We start from the raw sequence: 24219 nt of genomic DNA, 5'->3' as shown, positions 1-24219 counted from the left end.
TCAAAGGCCTTTTCAAAGTTGGCCAGAAGAAATGCCAGCGGTAGCTCTAATCTGTCCACAAGAGTCAAGGCGTAATGATTATGTCTAATACGTGTCTAGTGACAAGAAAACAAGTTACTTACCTGTAACTTTGGTTCCCCAGTATTGGTAACTTTCATAGATTCTCATGCTTTGTATCATTCCCCGTCGCCGGAATGGGAGCCTCGGTAACAAAAATATATATATATATATACATATGTATAACCATAGAAACAAAAGAGAAAAATAGGCCTAGGCCTCATCTCATTTTGTAGTATATCACCCTCTTTGTGTAAAAGAGCCCAAACTTTTGCCAGGGCCAATCAGCACAGCCTCACCCTCTGGAACCTTCCTGAGAGAGCTCAGAGCCTCAGATTTTCGTAGCCGTTGTGCCAACAGCCACTACCTTAGTAAACCGGCAGAGCTTTCCCAGGGGAGGTGGGTGGGCGCATGAGAATCTATGAAAGTTACCAATACTGGGGAACCAAAGTTACAGGTAAGTAACTTGTTTTCTTACCCCAGTATTGGAACTTTCATAGATTCTCATGCTTTGTATCAGAATAGCAAGCAGTAGATCACGACAAGCACATTTCGGTAATTACATGGCTTTACAAAATCATCTCAGTGCACATGATAAAACAACCATTACTGAAACCAAATGTGCTTACCAGGATGGAGGGATTGTAGGGAAAGCTCACCTCTCATTGAAAAAGATTCCGGAGGACTGCTTGACCAACCGCAGCGTCAGCTCGTCCCACCGATTCCAGGCAGTAGTGCTTCGTGAAGGTGTGTACACTGCTCCACGTTGCTGCCCTGCAGATGTCCTTAATCGCCACTCCAGCAAAGAGAGCCACTGAAGACGCCATCGCTCTCGTAGAATGCGCCCGGGCCCTTTTATCCAAAGGTTTGCCCGCAGCCTGATGACAGTACTGAATTGCACTGGAGATCCAGCGGGAAATGCCACTCTTGGCGAGCGGTAACCCCTTCCGTGGTGCACTGTAGGCGATAAATAGTTGAGTAGACTTTCTGAAAGAGCGTGTGCGCTCCAGATAGAATTTCAGGCATCTTTGGACATCCAAAGAATGCAATGTTCGTTCCGCTTGAGTGGAAGGACGCGGAAAAAAGGAGTTCAAAATTAAGGGTTCATTCAAATGAAACTCCGAAGGCACCTTCGGGATGAATTTTGGGTTGGTTCTCAAAATCATGACATCCCTCTTGAACTGTAGAAAAGGCTCCACTATAGAGAGAGCCTGGAGTTCACTAACTCTCCTAGCCGAAGTCAATGCTAGGAGAAGGGCCAGTTTCCAAGATAGGAACTTCAAGTCCGCTTTGTGAATCGGCTCAAAGGGCGCTTTCATCAGTTGAGCCAGTACCAGGTTAAGCTGCCAGATAGGCGGAGGTGGCCGGACCGGAGGATACATCCGAAATAACCCCTTAAGGAACTGCTTAACAATTCTTGCAGACCATAGAGATGGTCCCGATGTCTTCCGTCGAAAGAGGGATAAGGCAGCCAGATGCACCTTGATCGAAGAGTGCGCCAGACCTGATTTAGCCAGAGACAGGATGTAGGGCAGAATCTGATGTGGCCGGGATTTGTAAGGATGGAGTTTATTCCTCTGGCACCAAAGGCAAAATCTCTTCCACTTTGCCCTGTAGGTCTTATTAGTGCTTGGTGCCCGCGCCTGAGATAGAACATCCCTGCATTCCTTAGACAGATTCAGATGGCGGAATTCTCTGTGCTCAGGAGCCACGCTGACAAGTGAAGTGACTCCGGATCCGGATGGAGGACTTGCCCCTGATTTCTCGATAACAGAGATGGAATCGGTGGCAAGCGAATCTGGCGATCTTGGGAGAGCAGTAGGAGTTCCGAGTACCAGAACTGCCGCGCCCATGCTGGAGCAATGAGGATCATTTTGCATGGTTCTGCCCTGACCTTCCTGAGAACTCGAGGAATGAGGGGAATCGGAGGAAAGGCATAGCAAAATGCGCCGAACCAAGCAATCGAAAGGGCATTCCCCAGAGACCCTCGCTGGGGAACCTTGCTTGCGTAAAACCGGCACTTGGCGTTCTCCGGGGTCGCAAAGAGGTCTATGGTCGGAGTACCCCATTTCTTGAACACTGCCTCCAGAGTGGCCTGATCCAGCTCCCACTCGTGTGTCACCTTCGTCTGCCGACTTAGAGCATCCGCTGTGATGTTGAGACACCCCGCCAGGTGCTCGGCTCGCAGAGTGATCCCGTGAGAGATGGCAAATTCCCAGATCACCTGAGCTTCTTTGGACAGCGTCCGTGATCTCGTTCCCCCTTGCTTGTTTATATAGTGCATGGCCGTAGTGTTGTCTGTCCGGACCAGCACTGCACGGTCCTGAAGTCTGGGGAGGAACGCCAGCAAGGCTAAGTGAATGGCCCTCAGCTCCAAAAGATTGATGTGGCGCAGTCTGTCTGCTGGACTCCAGTGACCGCTGACCTGAAGCTCCTGGAGGACAGCTCCCCACCCTTCTAGGGAAGCATCCGTGGTCACCACCATAGGAGAAGGAGGGACTCGGAACGTTAATCCTCCTGCGATGTTTTCCTTCACCAGCCACCATTCGCAAGCCGTGCGCATGGCAGGTGTTATCCATACTTTGTCGTTGAACGATCCTTCTGCCTGACGCCACTGTTTGTCCAGCTCCTCCTGTAGAGGACGCATATGTAGCCTGCAATGCGGTATCAAAGGTATGCAGGATGAGATTGATCCGAGCAAGGACTTGTACTGACGAACCGATACATGTCTCTTGTGCAGTAGTAGACGAGCGGAAGCGGCCAGTTTGCCCTGACGCTCCTCTGACGGACGAGCCGTGCATCGTCTCGTGTCCAGAATTGCCCCAAGGAACTTCCGTGACCTGGAGGGTATCAGTTCCGACTTGGACACATTGAGCTGAAGACCCAAATGGGCGAACAATCTTATGCAAGTTGACACAGCCTGAGACGTTGCCCTGAACGACGGAGCCTTGATGAGCCAGTCGTCCAAGTACGGGAACACTTCCAAGGACTGCTTCCTCAGAAAAGCAGCGACTGGTGCCAGCATCTTCGTGAAAATGCGGGGTGCCGACCGAAGGCCAAACGGGAGCACCTTGAACTGGAAATGGCTCTTGCCTACTGTGAAGCGTAGATATTGCCTGTGAGCTGGGTGGATCGGAACATGAAAGTAAGCATCCTCTAAATCCAGGGATGCCAAAAAATCTCCCGGATTGAGCAGCCTTAGAATATCCTGGAGTGTGACCATCCTGAAAGAGAGCTTGATGAGATAGGTGTTGAGCTCCCTGAGGTCTAGTATAGGACGCCATGCCTCCTCCGTCTTCCGAACCAGGAAGAACCTGGAATAAAACCCCTTGCCCCTTTGTGAAAGTGGCACGGGCTCTATCGCCCCCTTGATGAAAAGCTGGTGGGCTTCGAGATGTAATAGTCGGAGATGTTTCGTTGCACGGGCGTCTGGAGCTCTTGTTGGAGGAAGATCTTGGAACTCCAACGTATGGCCACTCTGAACTATGTTCAAGACCCACCGGTCTGATGTTAAACGCACCCAGCTGTCCAGACAAAAAGATATCCTGCCCCCGACCGGTGTTTGTGGCAGGGGAGGAACAGTAGCCAGAGCCAGGAGGCCGCTATTGCCTCTTGGCGTTGTCTCGTCCCTGACGATTCTGACGTCCTCTCTGGGACTGCCGAGAGAAAGACGCCGACTGTCCTTGGCGCTGGCTGGAATATTGTCCTTTATAGGACTGTCCAGATTGAGAGGAATACTGTCGTTGGTTTCCTCTGTAGTTAGAAAACCCCCGACCACGTGCCCCCTTAAATGGCACCTTGCGGTAGGTCAAAGAGCCTAAGGACTTAGCTGTATCGGTGTCCTTTTTAATGCCTTGGAGGGCGTCATCCACATGCTTTCCAAAAAGCATCTCTCCGTCAAAGGGGAGGTCCAAGATCTTATTCTGGACCTCCTGGCGAAACCAAGTCGCCTTCAACCAGCCTTGGCGGCATCCAAAACTAACTCTGTGAAAAACTGAGCAGAGCTCAGTGGAGACTCCCTAGCACAACGTGCGGTAGAAAAATCTGAGGCTCTGAGCTCTCTCAGGAAGGTTCCAGAGGGTGAGGCTGTGCTGATTGGCCCTGGCAAAAGTTTGGGCTCTTTTACACAAAGAGGGTGATATACTACAAAATGAGATGAGGCCTAGGCCTATTTTTCTCTTTTGTTTCTATGGTTATACATATGTATATATATATATATTTTTGTTACCGAGGCTCCCATTCCGACGACGGGGAATGATACAAAGCATGAGAATCTATGAAAGTTCCAATACTGGGGTAATCAGCACATCATCTTCAATAATTGGTCTGCCAGGGTTTTGGATAGCATTTTAACTTCAACACTTAAGAAGGATACCGACAATAAGTGGAGCATCTGGCAGTCGGTGAGCATAATAGCTTCAGGGGGGCGGATGTTGGCCTGGATAATGTATTACAACTATTTCAGCCAACAGCCATTCCAGTGACCGTGCTAGAAATTTTGCACATTTGGAAGGGCTCTACTGGAGGAACACACCTCCCAAAGTGTCTCGGATCCACCCCATTCAAGTCTCCCTCCAAGAACAATGGCCTTAGGGGAATTTGCGCCAAAAGACTCCATAAAAGCCGCTGTGAGAGAGCTGGGGACAGGGGGTGGAGGGGAAAGCACGCATATGGTAATTAAGGGACAGTGGCTTCCCATGTAGTGGAACCCATGTGGAATACCTGTGAGCCAAAATGGTTTACGTGCAGAAATGAGATGCCTGATTTAAGGTTTTTTTCTGCTGCAAGGAACATTCCCCTTTTAATTTTGTCAAGAAGACCATTTATGTTCCAGGTGAGAATAGGTAACTGTCTTTCATAAAATACTAGGTTGTGCTCAGCCATAGGGGAGAAGGCAAGGGTATGTAGCAGTACAAGAACATGTTTAGTGCGCTGCAATGTGTAATGAGCTAACAAAGTGATGTCACAAACGTTTTTCCATTAAAGCCAAACGCCTGCACCATCCAACACTTCAAGAACATGAAGCACTGTTGGTGGATAGATGATAGACCACCGCCAACTGGACAGAAGAACTACCAGGTCTCACTGATGCATAGCCCACTGTCCCCAATATAACACAGGAGCAAAGTAAATACTTATTCCAAGGGGGTTCACTATGTAGGGGCCAATGATGCATGCCCCACTACACTGCCAACCCATCCCCTTTATCTGACCCTATTAAAACATTGTGTTTTGTGAATGATGACAAGATTTGCTCCAACAAGGGGAGTGTTACTGCCAAAAGAAAAGGGCCACCAGGCATGTCAGTGGTTAAGAGAACACTCTCCTGGTTATGTGTGCCAGGTCTCGCATAGTCCTCTTTCACTCTGGATTAAGTTGAGGTGGGGTATGAGGAGCTCTGCACACCATCAATCGAGATTGATTCCTAATATGACAGTGGTTGAGAATCTTAACTACAGAGTTTCAATGGTGTGCGTCAAATTGTTATCAAAAGGCAAATGTTTATATGGCCTAGCATCATGTCTTTCCTCCACCCAAAGAAGAATATTTGGTACTGGAGCATGATTTTTAGATTGGAGGGGCAAAGGAGCAAGTGACAAATGTTCATAGCTCCAAATTTCCTTTTAGCATCCTCAAAAGATTTTGGTTTTTGCTGAACTAGTTTTGTGTAAACCGGGAGGATCATGATTTGTCGTGATTCGTAGGCTGTCATACCTTGACCTCGACCAAGGTGGACAATGTCATATCTGTCCCTATAGTTAATAAAATGAGCAATCATGGGCAACCATAATACGGGGTTGCGGTGGGGCCCGCCTGGCGGGGGCCTTTGCAGAAGCACCCTACTTGCATATTTAATTATAATGCATGTGGAGAGTCTTCCACTAGGTATCAACGTCAGCAGCCCCTTTTCTATGAATATCTCACGAGGGGCACTCTCCCAGTTCTCCAGAAATACCACAAACCTTCATTTGTTTCTGTGGGCAAGTCTCTCTGCATTTAACACCCATGCCTCTAGTCCCCTGAACGTCACAGGGAGATTAGACACTGCAGTAGGGTTTTTTTTACATCCAACACCCTGTCCTCAGCCTTCATGATTCTGTCAATCGCCTGCCCAAGGACCCGCTTTAGCAAAGTGACATCAGAGCCCACTGCACCAACTTTGGCCTCAAGGGCTTCTCTGGAAGAAATGATAGTCAACATGATTGTAGCTGTCTCCAGGGTGATGCTTAAAGCCAGAGCAAGCTGCAAGAGTGCAGTGCTGATTGTATTTAACAATTCTACTTGGTCCACCCTTCCAACGTGGGCATATCGGTCTATGATGCCTTGCTTGATGGCTTGCGGGTTTTTGTCTTTAGCCATTTCCGATCAAAGAAGCAATGAAAGTCCCATCCATGAGGAACTTTTCGAGGACCCAAGACAGTCGGCACGACCTACAAGTCCAAGTCTTCAGTGTGTCCCACTGACTCACCAGCCATCTGAGCAGGGAAATCGACTGGAGGCAGCACGAGCAGACAAATACTAATCCCAGTTGAGCACACTGAGGTACTCCAGCTGCCAGTCAAGAGGAGCCACTCAGGGAGAAGAATCCACGGTTATGAGCTGAAGGGAGGCATACGGCTAATGCCACATCTAATCATAAGCCGGATATGCGGAATCTGCAACATCCTGGGGTCTCCAGTGCACTCCCTGAGACAGCATTTTGTCTCCTACCCATCATCTGTCCAGGTCAGTCTGTTGTTTCTGCCCCACTGCATGTCGATCTCCACTGGCCTCACTACACAGTACGAGCCTCTGCATCTGTGGCAAATGGTCCAGGGTACAATCAGTGGGGGCAGAGTGGGTTCACGTCTTGAAATATGCACCTTCCTCCCGGCTTGCGACACAGCTCACATATGTGGCAAGGCTACTCCTGCTAGAGTTCAGCAATGTCAGGGACAAGGTGACAAGAGTTTCATCATTTCTCCCTGCGCCATCTCCATCCTGAAACTCCAGGTGGAATTAAGGCGGCTCATGGATTCCTCCCAAGGGGCTGCAAACAGCTGTAAGTCACTGGGCACTGGCGACAGTCCCTGTGAGAGTCCCTGAAGGTCCAACGATCAGGATACGAAAGAGGAGGGGATAGACCCTGCATCCACCACAGGGATTGACATATGCTCAGTGGGCCAGGGAGCCCCAAACACACTCTGTGGCCTCTGGAACGCAGAAATCTCTCCCTGAATCTCCTCCTCCATACCAGGCCACAAGCCTAGTCAGGCCGTGAGGCATCCATAAAGTCCTCCGAGGGCCACATCACGATCTAGGCACCAGTTCACAATTACCCCAGCTTTGCGGTCATGTCCTTGAAGTCACAGGGTCAGGGGCTAGGTGAGAAGTGAGATTTTAACGTACAGAAACAGGACACGAGGTGAATTCACTCAAGCTGCGTCTGCCTTCTTTGGCAGTAAGTCATGCCTCTAGCCAAAGCACGTTTAATTACCTCCTCCCACTGTCAATGAGCTGACTGAACTTTGAACGCTGAATGGTGTTGTTGAACTCTTGCTAAGCATTTTTTAAATATTCCAGATACTATGTACTGTTCCGCCAGAGAAAGGTGTCATAGCTCTTTTACACATTTTGTGAGTGGTTCTTATTTGTAGACTAAAGTGAGAATCCTTTTTCAAGTGGCCTGCGTTTCATGAAGCAGTCACTCACAGAAGAGGGTTGAGTGAGTAGAAAATAAAACAGGTCCCTTTAATACTAGGGGAAGTTGATTTTCAAAGTCTGGAAGCAAAACATGGTGTATCATAAAGCACTGCTAACCCAGAGGTTACGGGAGACGCCGCTAGCAAGTCTCAAGATGCCTAAGCCAGGAGATTCTGAGCTAAGGGCTGCTGGGGTCCTCCATCTGCAGTGAAATTCATTATCCCCTAACAGAGGAAAGGCTACCTAGAGCAAGTCCAGGTACTCATGCAAGCTAAAGAATCCAAAGGAGAGAAAGATATAATTAAGATAAGAGAGGGACTAGTGAGTTCTCTTTTATTTCACAGGAAATGTGACTATAGTATGCATGGATAAACAACCTTTCACTGAAGTGGCAAGCACAACCCCAAAATATTCCAAAATTAGAGTTATAGGGATGGTGCAATTTCTGAGGCATCTACCCATGAACCCTGAAGGATGCAGGCATCCAAGATTGGGAACAAAGAACGCATACCAGAATGACTGGTGGGCTGGTGCCTATGGCTGGGAACACCCAAAGCCAGGATCAGACAAGCCCTGCCCTCAACCCTTTTGGTTCAGAAAAAGGTTTGGAAACCTTCCAAAGAATTTATCTCTGATTGACTGATACCAGGGGATAATCAAATGAGATAAACGAGGTAGTCCAACCAAAACAAAAGTGAACCTACTGAACTACTCCACCCCAACAGGATTTCTGAGTGAGAGAGAGAGAAAGATGGTTGCAGAAAAAGGGGCAAGCCTGAAATTATTACTAAAGAACAAGTTACTTACCTTCGGTAACGATATATCTGTAAGAAACATTAGTTAGTTAGATTCCTCACCTTAGAATATCCCCAGGCGTCAGGCTGGATCCAGAAAGATTTTTCGTCAGCAATACCCTTGCGCGTCGCTTGGCGTCGTCTGCGGCTCCACGTCCGTCGTCGGCGTCGTGCGCCGGGATGACGTCGTCGGAGTACTTAGACGCCGCCCTCGCGCGCTGACCTCAGTTCTTGTACATAGCTTTCCGCGCCAGGAACGCAGAGCCATGCAAGAGACCGACACTGGTGGCAAAAAATTCTAGGACCCTGAAAGGGATAACCTCAACCCTAGATCTCGGTTCGCAGAACGGGGAGGATGGGTGGGTCGGTGAGGAATCTAACTAACTAATGTTTCTTACAGATATATCGTTACCGAAGGTAAGTAGCTTATTCATCTGAAAGAAACACGTTAGTTAGATTCCTCACCTTAGAATAGATACCTCAGCAATACCAACCCCGGTGGTGGGTCTGCTAACCAAGATCACACCAGAAAGTCCTGGAGAACAGAACGGCCAAAGAATCCGTCTCTCCGGACTTGGCTGTCCAGGCAATAATGTTTAGCAAACGTGTGCAGCGAGGCCCACTTTGCTGCCTGACAGATGTCCTGCAAGGGGACTCCCCGGCCCAGGGCAGTTGTCGCCGCTGTGGCCAGAGTGGAATGGGCCCTCAGCCCTACAGGAGGTTCCTTTTTAGCCAAGGAGTAACAAGCTTTGATACACAACACGACCCACCGAGAGATGGTCCGCTTGTGCACCGCTCGTCCCTTCTTAGTGCCCACGTAGCCAACAAAGAGTTGGTCATCCACCCGGAACTTCTTGGTGCGGTCCAAATAAAAGGACAGCACCCGTTTTGGGTCCCGACGGTGGAGCCTCTCTTCCTCTTTCGAAGGATGCGGAGGCGGAAAGAAGGTGGGCAACGTAACAGACTGCCCGATGTGAAAGGCAGTTACCACCTTAGGGAGAAAGGAAGGACGAGTCCTGAGAACAACTTTGTCCGGGTGGACAGAAAGAAAAGGAGGCTTAGAAGAGAGAGCCTGGAGCTCACTCACCCTTCTAGCAGAAGTGATGGCTACCAGGAAAGCAGTCTTAAGCGTCAAGTGATGAAGGGGACAATTATGAAGTGGCTCAAAGGGAGCGCACATCAGAAACGTCAAGACCAGATTCAAATCCCACAGAGGCATTATGAAAGGGACAGGAGGAAACATGTGAGTAATGCCCTTAAAGAAGAGAGAAACAACAGGGGATTTGAAAAGAGAAGGCTGATCTGGAAGCCGTAAGAAAGCAGAAATAGCAGAAAGATAACCTTTTAGGGTGCCCAGAGCAGAGCCCTGCTGGGCCAAAGAAAGAAGAAAGAGGAGAACCTCAGAAAGAGGGGCTGAAAGGGGATCCACAGCCTTTGCTGTGCACCATGCCACAAATTTGTTCCACCTGCAGGCGTATACCGATTTTGTGGAGGGATGCCTGGCTGCCAGAATCACATCACAGACTTCAGGAGGCAAGTCAAATGGCATCAACTGTCGCCGCTCAGTCTTCACGCATGGAGGTGGAGGCTGGCCAGGTTCGGGTGGAGGACCGTCCCCTGCTGCTGCGACAGAAGGTCCTCCTGAAGAGGCAGTCGTATTGGGGGATCGATTGACAGACTGAGTAGCTCGGGATACCAGAACCTAGGTGCCCAATCCGGAGCCACCAATATGACTTGGGCCCGGTCGTGCCTGATCTTCTTCAGCACTCTGAGCAGAAGTGGTATAGGCGGAAAGGCGTACAATAGACCGCAACTCCACTCGCGACGAAAGGCGTCCCCGAGCGGGTGCCGCCTTGGAAACTCCAACGCGCAGAACTGCTGACATTGCGAGTTCTCTTCGGTGGCGAATAGATCTAACCAAGGCTCTCCCCACTGCCGAAAGAGGCCTTGCGCCACGTCCGAGTTTAGACACCATTCGTGATCCATCAGGCACCAGCGGCTGGGTTTGTCTGCTCTGGCGTTCAGAGAGCCCGCCAGATGTTGAACCACCAGGGTGATGCCCTGATGTTCCAGCCATGTCCAGAGGCGCAGAGCCTCCTGACAGAGGGTCTACGACCCCACCCCGCCTTATTTGTTGCAATACCGCATGGCGGTGGTGTTGTCCGTGAACACCTGCACTACACTTCCCCGGACAGAGGGAAGGAATATCTTCAGTGCAAGCCGGATCGCCCTCAGCACCCACCTGTCCGACGTGATGGAACGCCAGTGGAGCAGGTGATGGCGAACTCTGCCTCCCACTGGCGTGGAATGGGCCTGAAAGCATGGACTAGGAGGGCTGTGAGGCGGTTGCTGCTGGGGTAGATGTGGACGGACCGGCACGTTGTCCCCCTGTACCGCCTCGGCGGAATCCACGTCCGAGACCGCATGGAGGTTGGTTCTGCGGCCTGTTGCTAGGTGGATGTGAGGGGGCGCCCCTTTCTTGGCCACGACAGGGGTGAAAAGCGGACGTTGGCGGGCACGGGGCCAAGAGGCCCAATGACTTGGCCGTAGCCCTGGAATCCTTAAAGCGCTCCAGCGCACTATCCATTTTGTTGCCAAAAAGGCGACTGCCATCGAAGGGCATGTCCATGAGGGTGCTCTGGACATCCCCAGAAAAACTTGTGGACGTAGCGCCACCGTGGTAGACATTGCCCTACCCAGTGAGTCCGTAGTGTCCAGTCCACATCGGATTGCATGCCGCGCTGCATCCCGCCCCTCGGCAAGAGCCTGGGCGAGCCGTGTCCGGGCCTCCTCCGGACACTTGGGCAGCACGTCCTCCATCGTATCCGACAGGGAGTGGGAGTAACGGTCCAAGAGACAAGCGGTGTTAATAGACCGCAATCCCAAACTAAGGGAGGAGAACAGCTTCTTACCAAACTGTTCTAGTCTCTTGGATTCCCGATCCGGGGGAGCAGACGGGAAGGAGGTCTGGGAAGTAGAGGCCTGGATAACCAGGCTCTCGGGCGTGGGGTGCATAGACAGAAACCTGGGGTCGCCGGGTGCAGGGTGGTGGCGCCGGGCCACGTTCCGGTCCACAGGAGGTACTGTGGAGGGCTTGGACCAGGCGCCCTTCAGAAGGTCCACTAGTGCGTCATTAAACTGCAGCAGAGGCTCCGAGGAGCTTGCTGATGGTTGGAGCAATTCTGTGAGGAGGTTAGTCCTCACGGCCACAGCAGGTAGTCCAGCCCAAGGGCTTCGGCCGCCTTGCGCAGCACCACTAAAAATGCAGCACCTTCCTCCGAAGCCACGGTCGGAGGAGAGATGAAGCCAGTGTCAGGGGAGGAGTCAAGACCACTGGCATCCCCCAGCTCGTCTGCCAAGTCCTGTGATAACTGGCCCTACCGGGCCAGAGGGTCATCAGACTCCTCCCAGTCGTCACAGTCAACCGATTCCTGGTAGACAGGTGGAATGATCGGAGCGGGGCTGAAGATGAAATTGCCACCCATCGGCGTTGGGTGCGGCGCCGCTCCGACCCCGGGCCCGGACCGGGACTGAACCGGGGAACGGCGTCGTCCGAAGGCGGCGCCGGTGGTGGCACCGGAGTCGGCGCCGGCGGAGGTGTCGTGAGGTCAACCGGCGCCGACTGGGATCCAGGCCTGGATCCCGCGGGGACCTGCGGCGTCGGGACCGGAGTCGACGACGGTGCCGGGGCCGGAGCCGCCGGCTCGATAGTCCTCCCAGTCGAGCCCGCGGGGCCCGAAGGTGCGCCGGCAGGCGTCGACTGCGGAGCCAGGCCTCTCATGGCCGAGAGGAAGGCACTGATCTCCGCCAGAGTCGTGTCAGTCCCAGGGACCGGCGGGTATGGGGACAGACGTGACTCCTGCGGCTCCGACGGAGCCACGTGGGTGGTACCACCCGAACCCTCAGCCGAGTCGCGCGACCGGTGAGGGGAGCCCGAAGAGCGATGTCGCCTCTTGGACTACTTACTATGCTTCGACTTACCCGAAGACTTGGAACCAGATGAGTGGTGATGGCTGCGGCTCCACGACCGGTCCCTCGACCTCCTCCTCAACCGGGACCGTGAATGGCGCGGAGCCGACTGCCGGAGCTCGAGTAGCTTGCGGGACCGCTCCCGCCTAGCCTTCGAAGTCAAGGCCCGGCAATCGAGGCACGACTCAGCATCGTGGTCGGCCCCAAGGCAGTAGAGGCACCGGCAGTGATGGTCCGTAACCGACATCAGTCGGTGACAGGAGTCACAAGGTTTAAAACCAGGAATCCTACCGGCACCAGAGTCGAGTCGACGAGAATAGACCAAAAGAGTCCAAAAAGTTTAGTCAAATAATGACTAAAAGGGTATGCTCTTCCCAGATCGGCGCTGTCTGGCGCGGAAAAAAGAAGAACTGACGTCAGTGCACGAGGGCGGCGTCTAAGTACTCCGACGACGTCATCCTGGCCCACGACACCGATGAAGGACGCGGAGCCGCAGACAACGCCTAGCGACGCGCAAGGGTATTGCTGACGAATAATCTTTCCGGATCCAGCCTGACGCCTGGGGATATTCTAAGGTGAGGAATCTAACTAGCGTGTTTCTTTCAGATAGGAATAACTATCATTCTGAACCTGCTCCCCAAGGAATCAGGCCAGTCTGATGGTAGAGAAGAGGGTACCGTCCCTGAAATACAGAAAGATGCTATCCTGAGAAAGGTCAAAGGAAATGATTGTGGAGAAAATGAGAGTAGCTGCCGGGTCCAGGAATATACTGGCCTTGTATTATGCCACTTATTTGGTAGAGAGAGGGTCCTGGTTTAGCTCTCTGAACCATTTCACTGACTCCCTGGAACTACTGACTTGGATGAGTCCAGCACAATGCCACTACATAGGAAGTGTCCGAGAGCTGCATTTACTAAGAAAGGGACTCAAGACTAGGCTGGCTTAATCCACTGTTCCTCTCCTAAGAGTTCAGCTCTTTTAATGAAGACATCATTAAAGATAATTGTTAAAGAAGTTATTGAAACTGAAACAAATCAGAATTCCTGCTCAGTTTAAAAAATATATATATCTTTATTGGCCTTTATAGATATATACATGTATTGTTGAGCCTGATTACATACTTGAGGTATCATGATATTGGGTGGTTATCCCCTTCCCTGTCCACATCTTTTATGAGCAGGTAACCTCAACCAAACCTGTTTAACCTTTTCATAAATTATGCAATACACTTAACCAATGACTCTCATGCCAAGTACCTTTTAAACTCCCCAACTACCCCTCCCTCCCCTCCCTTTTCTGTGTCAGAGTGCTAGTGTTACTACCTGCCGGATTTTGCCAGTAGTGCCAATCGTGTATTATCTCACGTCCTGTCCTTCTGCTGGTCTCCTTCTTGTTTGGGATCTGGGGGTCAATTCCTTTGTCCGGTTCTGGTCAGTTAGGTATCATGCGTGTTTGTGAAGCCCTCATGTCCACTAACATTGTTGCCCAGGCTCGCAAGTCATCCTCCAGTTTATCATCCCGTCTGATCTGTTTCATTCGAACTGCCTCTGAAGTTGCCCATTCACAGATATCGCTCATCCATGCCTTCGTTTGCAGTGGGGTGGGGTGGGATTCGACGTTTTGCTTGTACGAGTCCTAACCTTGTAAACATCCTGCTTAGTTTTTTATTCTTGGGAGCACGTGTACTGATTTCTTCAGGTCAGACTTCCTACTCAGTTATGATTCATCCCGCTAAACACATAGGCAACCACGCGAGAGGCCTGTTTTGGTAAAGAAGAGCACATTTCCACTTGGGAGGACATTGCTAACTATCAGTGCCAAGGAAGGTGTCACATGTCAGATTTTACAGCATAAATCCGTAGATTTGCATTTTCACACGGTTGGGGTTCTGGAAGGGTTAGAATGGATGGAGCAAGGGTTGGGATGTGTTGAAAGCATGATTACATAGCTAGGTGGTTTCTTTTACCAGCATGTGTTAACAGTCGAGGATGGGACAAAGAATGAAAGCAGACTATTGCTAGAGCATGGGCCTCCTTCTCTGTTCCAAAAGAAACTACTCAATGTTACATCATAGCAGAATATTTTCAAGATGTTTTAGTCCAGCAAAACAATTTTGAATGCTGCTAGTGAAAAAAGTGGTTTGGAATTATACTTGGTTTTGCATTTTCAGTGTTTCATTATTTAGCTTTCAAAACTATAGTACGCATATAAAGTAAATAAGGAAGCGTAAGTCCGCATTTAGGCAGTTGGCCATTCAAGTATCTTTGGTCACCATCAGCAACAGAAAGATAAATTGGAGGGGCACCTTTAAAGTCTTTACTCAAGTGGAAGAAGCCAGAGAGATTGTGAAGAACCTTAAGTTAACCGGTAGTAACAGCTGAAGAAACAGAGGAAATGAAATAATAGAGAATAGAGAGGGTCAGGGCCAGAAGAAACGGAGAAGGGGAAAAAGGAAAGAAAAGAAATACACGAAAAAAGGAATTTACTTTATTTTGAACAAGGTGGCCAAGCTATGAGCATACAGGGAAGGAGAAGGGACTGGAGGGCTGTAGGTTTCTTTATCTCGAATGAAGTACTTAGGAAACTGTTCAGCAAAATCCGTTCACTTTTGTAGGGTCACAATTAAATACAATCAATACACTTCACTACTTTTAGGCTATGTTACACACATGATTAGCTGAATCCATGATTTATGCTTTGGAAGTGAGGCTAGTGTTTAAACCCGAAAACGCACATCGTTTGAAGCTCTTGGAGTTTGGTTATCAATCACTAGGTTGTTGCAAGAAACAACTAAAGTAGACATGAAGTTGAGCCATAAAATACAAATTTTGGTTGTCTAAGGTGGACTATGTGGTATTTTTGGAATTCATCCTTATTAAGAGGTGAAAGGCCCTACATTGCTCTATTTTTAGTGAGTGGTATAACCAAGTCGCTCTCAGTGCCATGTTTGAGATACATTTGCTAAAAGCAATGAGTGCATTACTAAGAGGTGCATTACTAAGAGGTGCAGAGCTTGTCTATGTGAAATGGCAGAACATAGTCAGAGAGAACACTTAAGTGTATTTATCACATTGTGGATGAAAGTGCACAATGTATTTAATGATCAGAATTCTTGCTTTTTCTGTTTTGAGTTGTATTGCATCACTGTTCTTAAGCATATTAGTGATGTCTCATTCAGCCCAAACACTGGTCAAACACACCTTAGTACAGGCTCAGCAGTTCCCCACAGCACAGGTCTTGTTTCTCTTTGATGATGAAGTCTAACCCACGGCTCACTTTACTGACCTTAAACAGAGGGTCAGACGTTCCCAATCATACATCTTGTTGGATTAATAAACTATTCAGCAAAAACGGCAATTTATGCCTCATAATATGGTACATCCTGTATCAGTATTATTTTGGTGTTTTCCATATTACCATATTGTCTTTTGGGCAAACGACTCATCTCATTAGCACAAGTTTCATTCCTTAATCCAGCAATCGGCAATTTAATTGTGACCGATAACCTCAGCAAAGCCTGCACAGCATCACATGGCCCTTTATTTTGTAACTTTGATATGTTTAACCTAGAAACATTTTTTAAATCTACAAAATAGGAAAAAGATGGAGAATTATGTGGCAAATGTGCTAAATGAATAATGATGCTAAAAACGCATAGGAATCACATAATTTCAGTGGCCCTAATTATTCGAACACTTCAACTGTACATGTATTAATATAACCCCACAAGGGTATTACTGATCACGGAATTCTGAACTTACTATTTCATTGATGGCTACTTCGTATTTTTCCAGGATTGCAAACTGCTCATGAATTGGTGGGATTTGTGCTTCAATCTTTGACATCTCGTTCTGTAGGGTCTCATGGAGGCGTAAGCTTGTCCCCAGCTCTTCTAAGGTCTGTGGAGGCTGACTGATCCTAAAAGCCAAAACACAAAATATCTTATAGATCACAAACCACAGCATTTTTCGTCATTATTCTGGTGATAACATGGCCAGATCAATAGGATGCTATCCGTTCTTCCCTCTATTGGCATCAGCGCAGCACATCTTTTCCTTGTGTGTGCATGGAGCCTTCAAATTGGTGCTGTGTTAGTTACAAAGTAACCACACATACAGATGAACACTCTGGTCTCAAATAACCTAAAATCTCTCCTCATCCTGCTTCACGCTTCTCATCGCAACTGCAGGTGAATCACTGACTCCGGGCTGCTGTACTGTTTTCCTCATCAACACCCTAGATCAGTGGCTCTCAACCTGTGGGACGGGGACACCTGGGGGTTCATGAGGGGATCTGCGACTGCTTAGAAAATTAAATAATATTAACAGATTGGTAAATGGTATATAAAGAGGCAAAATCTACAATTGAACATTTTAAAAACATTCTGTAAAGGAATTTGAAATTGGAGGCTACAAAGTAAGTTAATATCCTCCGATTGATCCATGGGACCAGTGCAGTTTTATCATACAGAATACAGTATGAACGATGAGTGGCCTCTGTGGATTGTTTTGCGGTGCAAATCATTGAAAATGCTTAGGCCGTGGGTCTTGGGCTTCTTGAAATAACTCTGTGGGGGTCTCCAGATTCTAATAATGATTTAGTTGGGTCCTCTGGTTCCAATAATGATTAAGTGGGGGTCCACAGTAGTCTAAAGGTTAAGAACCACTGCCCTAGATAAAATAGCTTCCTATTTCACACCCCTACATTTCATGGATGGGCAAATATACAGATTCTGCATTTGGTTCACTTAAAACTGTACTAACAAATTAAAACTAAGGTATTATACAGACATTTTAAATTGCTATTCATAATCATGGACACTTATTGGCCTACAATTTAGCCTAAAGTCAGAATGCTAACTGACTCTTTGACATTCTGGATCAAAATGTCACATGGCTGCTGAATCGCCTACATGTGGCTCAATTGAAATTAATATACTGCTACCTATTTCAAAGCCCCGAATCCAACTTCAGACTGTACACCCTTGCCTTCCTCTTACAGTGCTGTTTTAAGCTCACATTTACTAGTCAAGCTACTTTTGGAAATTTCTAAAGACCATCCATCGGATAAGATTCTCCTTTAATATCATTCAAAAAGATTATGGATACACCAGAAAATGTCACAGAAACTGCATGAGATGGAGCAACACCTTTGATTTATGTGGGTTCACCAAACCCTTATCCAGCCCAAAAACAGAGGTTAAGCTTTCAGCCATGTTCCATCTCCAATATCTCCTTTTTTATAAGATGGCTCTGTTTTTTTTCTCCACAATATAATTTTATTGTTGACAGCCAAAACAAAGAAGATGCCTCACAGGCCACCTAAAAGGCGCATAGAATATGACAAATATGGACATCAACGTTTTCAGCAATGACAAGATATCGATCTGCAAGAATAAGTTGCATAAATAAAGGTAACAACAAAAAAGAAAAACAAATAACTGTGTCACATTTCCTCTAATTGACCAATAAAGATGTCTCTTACATATGGAGAGTCTTTGCCACCTGTAGCCACATTCAGCATGTACACTACACATAGTCCAGTCCACTGGATTCATAGCGAAGGTTGTGTAATATCAGACGGGAGGGAGGAGGCTCTAGATATAGTCCCCTTTAGTAAGATGGCTCTATTGAGGTTTTGTTTATCATTTATCACTATTATTTGGCAAGGCAAGCCTTAGACTGAGAAACAAAATGTCAAAGAAGTTATGCCCAGCCAGTCTATTCAGCTTGTCCATTTTCCTACCAACTCTTTCTATGTAGGATTTTAATGGTCATCAGCTGTGCCTTGCTTTCTCCACCTTATTGTCCCTATGTCTGACCCCGGTGTTTTTCAATCCATCCTCTTAATATTTTTGACTGTACTACTTCTTGTGGTAGACAGAACCCATCATAAGTGGTGAAGACATGACAATTGTTTTCAATATGAAGAGCAACAGAGGATCTTTTATCAAGTTTATGTAGCCTCTATCAGTAACACTAGCACTGTGGAATTTAGTCTTATTACTTCTGCTACAAATTGTATTTCAGTACTACTATTCATGTTGCAACTGATAGTTCTACTAGTGGAGCGTCAAGTACTACTACTAAAAAATAAGCAACTACACTAATAACTGTTAGTACTACTAAAGGTGACACTGCTGCAAGCATTACATCTAGTGTGAATGAAACAAGTACTACTGCTGGCTTTAGCACTACTACTACTGGAACTACTACTATTATCACGTATATTGTTATTACTGCTACTGGTATCCCTATGCTGTTACAACTACTGGTAGCAGTTCTACACGTAGTGCTGAAAATAATACTAGTACTTCTATTATGTACAGAAGTGCTAATGTGCACTAACCCCTGACGCTAGTAGCTCATAGATGTATTGCCTACCCCTCTTTCTTTATACACTGCCTCTCAGCTGTGAGGCATCCTCTTCTCTCTGCCCTAAGCACCGGCGCTGCGCTTTATGTGACTGCATTGACATCCATGTGCTTGCTGTTTTCCTTCTTGCCATCCTCAGACACATTCTCCCACTGGTCCTCTCCTACTGTTCAGGAATGGTCTTTTCCAATATTCTCAGGAGAACCTTGCTGGGACCATGACAGACCCTCTAGTGAGAGCATAATGTATGCTGATTCTCCAAAAAATGTCAGTTGTAGCAGAGCAACTAGATACACTGTTTAACCCGATGACATCACAGGATTGACCATTTTTGCTACTCATAGTCCATCAACAGCTTCCTATTTACTGTTGAGGGGCTAAAGGATATGGCAAGGAGAGTAAACGACAGACAGTAAACAGAGCTCTTTAACCTTTGTTTACTTTCCGTCCCTGCAGACATTCCTGCAGCTGTCTACAGACATCCATCCATCTAGTACTTTTTGGAGGGTGTGTGGTCTAGTCAGAAAATAATTTACAAAGGCATTGTGAATGTGTATCACAGAATCAGATGATAAAGCATGCTGGAATTCAAATGGGAGACTCAATAGCTTGGGAATAATTAACCATCACCTTTCAGCACTCTGCTTCAAGTAGACATCAAGATCCTGCAGCTTAGTGCCTGCCATCTCACTCAGCAAGGTGGTGAACTTGTTCTGCCACTCGTTGCAGTGTTGCACCAGAGAAAACTTCAGATGGGTGCAGTCCAGAAGCACAAACTGGATGTTCAGCACGGTCTCCTCCTTCTGCACATTGTTGGCCACCTCTGTATATCTATATTCAAAGAGACCCAACAACATCCAACAAGTTAAGAATATGAAGGCATCGCGCGGGCTTTCTATTGCTCTGCCAGCCAATCGTGATTTGGTAAGAAAACATGAAGTGCTGGTACCGCTTTTCTCAGGTCTGGCTGGGACTGCCTTGGCTGCAACCATTCTTAGTATGGCTACATGAATTAGACAATAGGGCCCTCATTACAAGTTAAGGGCTAAATTCCAATCCCTGTGCAAACAGATGTTTGCACAGGGATCAGAATTACGTGTTGTGCGATAATTATCACACACTCACAGAGTTCCCAGACAGATTCAAGTAGGTCATACCTGCTGAAACTTTAGCAGAGGAAAAGACCTGTAACAAAGGCAAAACATGCAGAATTTGCTGTATGCATTCAAGCTGAACATTTTGAATAGGAGGTATTTACCACATGTAGTTCATATCGCATCCTGAGATAATGGTGTCTACCAAGTGTGGTAAATGCCCCACCCTGCTCCGCCTAACTTGTTAGGAAGGTCTTTGTGATATCAATTATGTTGATCACTCCATTGACTTTAGCCTTTTTGATAGATACTTTTTGTGATATATGCTAAACTATCTAAATATAAATCAATCAAAGCCTTTTTAGTATTCAGGTTTCCTAATCGAAAACTAAATGACGGTAGGCTTCTCCCCCCAACAATACCTTGAAATGTATTTGTATATTTATATACGTACAGTATTATGTATGTGGCGCAGATCACAAACCTAGCAATAAAAAAATGAAGACTAATGCACAGTGGGGGTTTTACACAGTAGAGAAGGGGTGAAAGAAGAGGTAAAAGGGCTGCAGGGATGGTGCATCAATACAGGCGTTTACAGAGGGGCGTGAAAGGTTGCTGGGGTGAATCGTACTGGTAGGTACCGATAGTGAGAGATGGCTCGGTGAGAAGTGGCCTGTGATGATTTGTTGCTTATAGAGATCGGTTTCAGCTAAAAGCAAAAGTAAAGAAGAGATGTAGCCTGGTGGATATCGAGTGGGAGGCAGTTCAGATCCTAAGAGTGTAGCAGAAAACATTATTTCTCAATTTCTACATCACATATTTCCTGATTTTCAATCTGGCAAATCTCCTGCATACTCCATCATAATTCTTAAACTTCACTGCCGAGTCTGATGGAGAGCTAGAGTTGACGGCTTAGTAGATGGTGCAGCATGTCTTGCAGGTGGTGAGGCAGGGTGGTTAAAGGGAACAAGTGCAGTTATGTGAAGGTCAGTGGGATCCTTTCGAACTCGATCACAGCATTCATGAGACATGCTGCTGCCTGGAGTAGTCCCTTCACCCGAGTCTGGTGGATCTCAGTGGTGCCCGGCTGCAGAGCATACCTTTATCAAGCTGGGAAAGGACCATGGCCTTGATAGTGGTACTGATATCTGGTTCAATTTGAAAAGGCAATACTCTGCAAAGCAGAGCATATTGATGCCAGACAGTGTCCGACTTGTGTTCACAGTAAGCATGAATCTGTGGTTAGTGTCAATGGACAAGTACAGGGAATCAGTCAGGTTAACTAGGAGTGGAGCTGTAAACATTTATCTTAGACAGCCAGTTTTGCATCAGTTGTTGTTTGCAGTCACTAGCAATGAGTACAAACTTTGTTTTGGTGGATTCAATGAGGCAGCCCTTGGAAAACCCTGGCCTGCAGCTAGGCTGTCCTTCTGGAATCATGTGTTGTAGCCACATGAGACTTTCGGATAGAGTTGCATGTCAATTGTATATCTGTGGATTCTGACATCCATGCAAACTTGCAGGACCCACAAGGGCTAATGGTGAGTGGAAGAGGCAGCGGTGGGGACATTACAGGAAACAGAGATGGGTTTGGTCTCAAGGAACTATTCTGCACCAGCATGGCTCTTTTCTCCAGAAACGACTTAAACCATTGCAGGACAAAGCTGTTGAACTCTATTCAGGATGTGAGTGTCAAATAATTCACAGCGGTCAGTTAGTGTTGAAGGCTGTGCTGGAGAGAGCTCTAGCTGGACGAGGAGGCAGAGGTTACCGATGCGACAGACCGGTATTTCATCAACAACCACTTGGATTCCTGCCATCTCTGCTTTTCACCGAGGTCTGAATTCAGACTGGTAGTCTTTAAAGAGAGTGTTGCCTTTCAAAACCGTAACTGATGCAGCAATTGTCCACGCTCAGTACTGCACAGGCCAGCATGGACCAACACTAGCACGCAAACTGGCTATGACTGGAGATAGAATAGTAAATTAGACAGGTCCCAGTAACAGTGAATTTGGTGATATCAAATCCTAAAGACAAAGTAAGAGTAGTAGAAGTAAAGGGAGGGAAAAAACAAAACTTACAAAAAGTGGCATAAAAGGGTTAACAACCATGGGAAGCGTAAAGAATAACAAATTACAAACCCAAGAAGGATATGGAGAAAGTATGAAATTACAACCACCTTTTTATTTTTCAATCTATATGCTTTTCTCACTTTGATTTTTCAATCAAATGACATTTACATAGGGCTTTTTTTACCATTGTGCTTCTAAGAAACATAAAAAAAAATCAAACAAAAGTTTTTGATTTCTTCGCTCACATCTGACTTCATAACTTCGGTGATGTTCAGATTATGTAAATACAAGTTTACATTTTAAGAAAACACTGACCTCACATTCATACGAATAAGGTTAAAAAGACTCAGTTTCTTACATTTACCAGAACAGGTTGCAGCAGGGTAGCTGCATACACCAATGGCAAGTCAAGAAGGGCCATACTTCCCAGGACTTGAGCAGTTTTAAGATCTTCAAGATCACCCTATCCCTTGCTGTTCTGAAGATCCCTGAAACAATAGACAACTGCACTTCCTGGAAAACATATCAACGCCTGAATAAGAGAACCTCCTAGTTAAAAACTACTAGAATAATAGATTCACAGATTTTTTTAACTTCACAAAATATAAATACACAATTATTTCTGGATCTTGACTGTAGTAAAGACTTGAACTCATCTGGTACCTTGAGGAGTCTTGCTTGCAAACCATTGGTGCATAATGAGCCAAAGAATGGACATTATACATTTTAAATATAACCAGGCATGTGAAACACCCATTGTGATTGTCTGTACAAACGAAATGTCCAGTGGAGAGTATAAGAAAAACAAAAAAAGTGGAGGCATACCCAGGTGAGAGTCATTAAGGTTTCTATCAAGATAATAATAATAATACTGAAGCTTATAAAGCGCGGCAGCTACCCCAAACAGGGGTGTCCCGGCGCTGAAGCAGCAGGTAATTGCGTCCAGAGAGAGTTACGGTGTTAACAGCCCATATTAATCTGCCCTAAAGAGCCACATCTTCAAGGCCTTTCTAAAACAGGTTTCTGAATTGGCCTGCCGCAGGAACCCTGGCAGGGCATTCCACAAAGGAGCCGTTCTGACTGTGAGAGCTCTGCCACCCAGTCGGGATTTCGCAAAGATATCATCCCAAAGGGCTGAGTCAGTTCTTCCCTTTTACAGCAGACCTACAGAAGGAATGGACTGTGAGACAATGCCTTGATAAACGGGGTGAGACCAGGAGTGGGGGTATCAGGGTTCTGTTTACGTCCTATCATACTTAGTTCATGCTATTTATTGGGTTATAAACACAAAAACACAATAAACCTTGTAATTGAGCATAATGCTTACCGTGCAATATCTGCATCAAAAGAAGAAACAGGTGGGTTTAAACGCTGGTAGCGGCGGATGAAGGAATCTTTATTTATTTCCCAGATCTCCCTGTAGGAATCCCAGGTTTTTAGATAAGTCTGTAGGTGAGTAGCATTGGCAGACATGCCACTACTGATCTGTGCCTGAATTTTTTTAATTTCCTCATCACGCTCTGATAACAAATGAAAAAAGGAAGAAATTGGTATTTATTTAGCCACTCCTAGAGGGTGGATTAATTTAGTGACAAGAATGACGATACTGTTTAAGAAATCATTACTTACTGGTAACATTGGTTCTCCAGCATTGAATGCTATGTAGAATCATGTGCTTAGTGCAGCCTCCCTATTTAGACAATATTCTCACACATCTCATACAGATCTACAAACATGGATATGAGTCTAGAGCAGGTCATCTTTGAGGTGCATTCCATGTTATTGGACAGCTGGTGAAAATCATAGCAGCATTTCCCTAACTAATGAAGAAAAAAAGCTTTCCATAGAGAATAGTCTCTTGTCCTCAGTCAAAAGATAAAATAAAGACATGGGTGATTTTTTTTTGTTGCAAACCGATATTTCACAGGAAATCCTCATTTGCTGAAGACAGACTGAAAGATCTTCTTATTCATCTGCCATTTGCGAGAAGCATGGCTCACACTGCTAAGGAGGCTGAATATAAACATTATTTTTTTCTATTCTAATGTAACACCAGTGGGGAGATGTGTAGCTAGTCCTTCATCCAGAGCCATCTGACATAAGACTATAGCCCTCACAGTTTGATCAGACTGAATTTAGCAGCAGGGTTTTCTGTGAGAATGCAGATAACCGCTTA

General features: G+C 46.8%; 1 protein-coding gene across 1 annotated transcript in view; it reads right to left on the bottom strand.

The window, feature by feature from the left end:
• The window catches only part of DNAH2 (dynein axonemal heavy chain 2), a 2945517-nt gene that overhangs the window by 2280372 nt on the left and 640926 nt on the right, over positions 1-24219 (bottom strand). The window contains exons 20-22 of the mRNA XM_085638712.1: positions 23371-23563; positions 19508-19708; positions 16265-16421 (exon numbers count right to left, since the gene is read on the bottom strand). Coding sequence (XP_085494838.1) covers positions 16265-16421; positions 19508-19708; positions 23371-23563 — 551 coding nt within the window. The remainder of the gene's footprint in view (positions 1-16264; positions 16422-19507; positions 19709-23370; positions 23564-24219) is intronic.

The sequence above is a fragment of the Triturus cristatus genome, chromosome 12, assembly GCF_964204655.1.
Source record: "Triturus cristatus chromosome 12, aTriCri1.1, whole genome shotgun sequence".
Classification (NCBI taxonomy): domain Eukaryota; kingdom Metazoa; phylum Chordata; class Amphibia; order Caudata; family Salamandridae; genus Triturus; species Triturus cristatus.
This window is presented reverse-complemented; position numbering and strand designations above follow the sequence as displayed.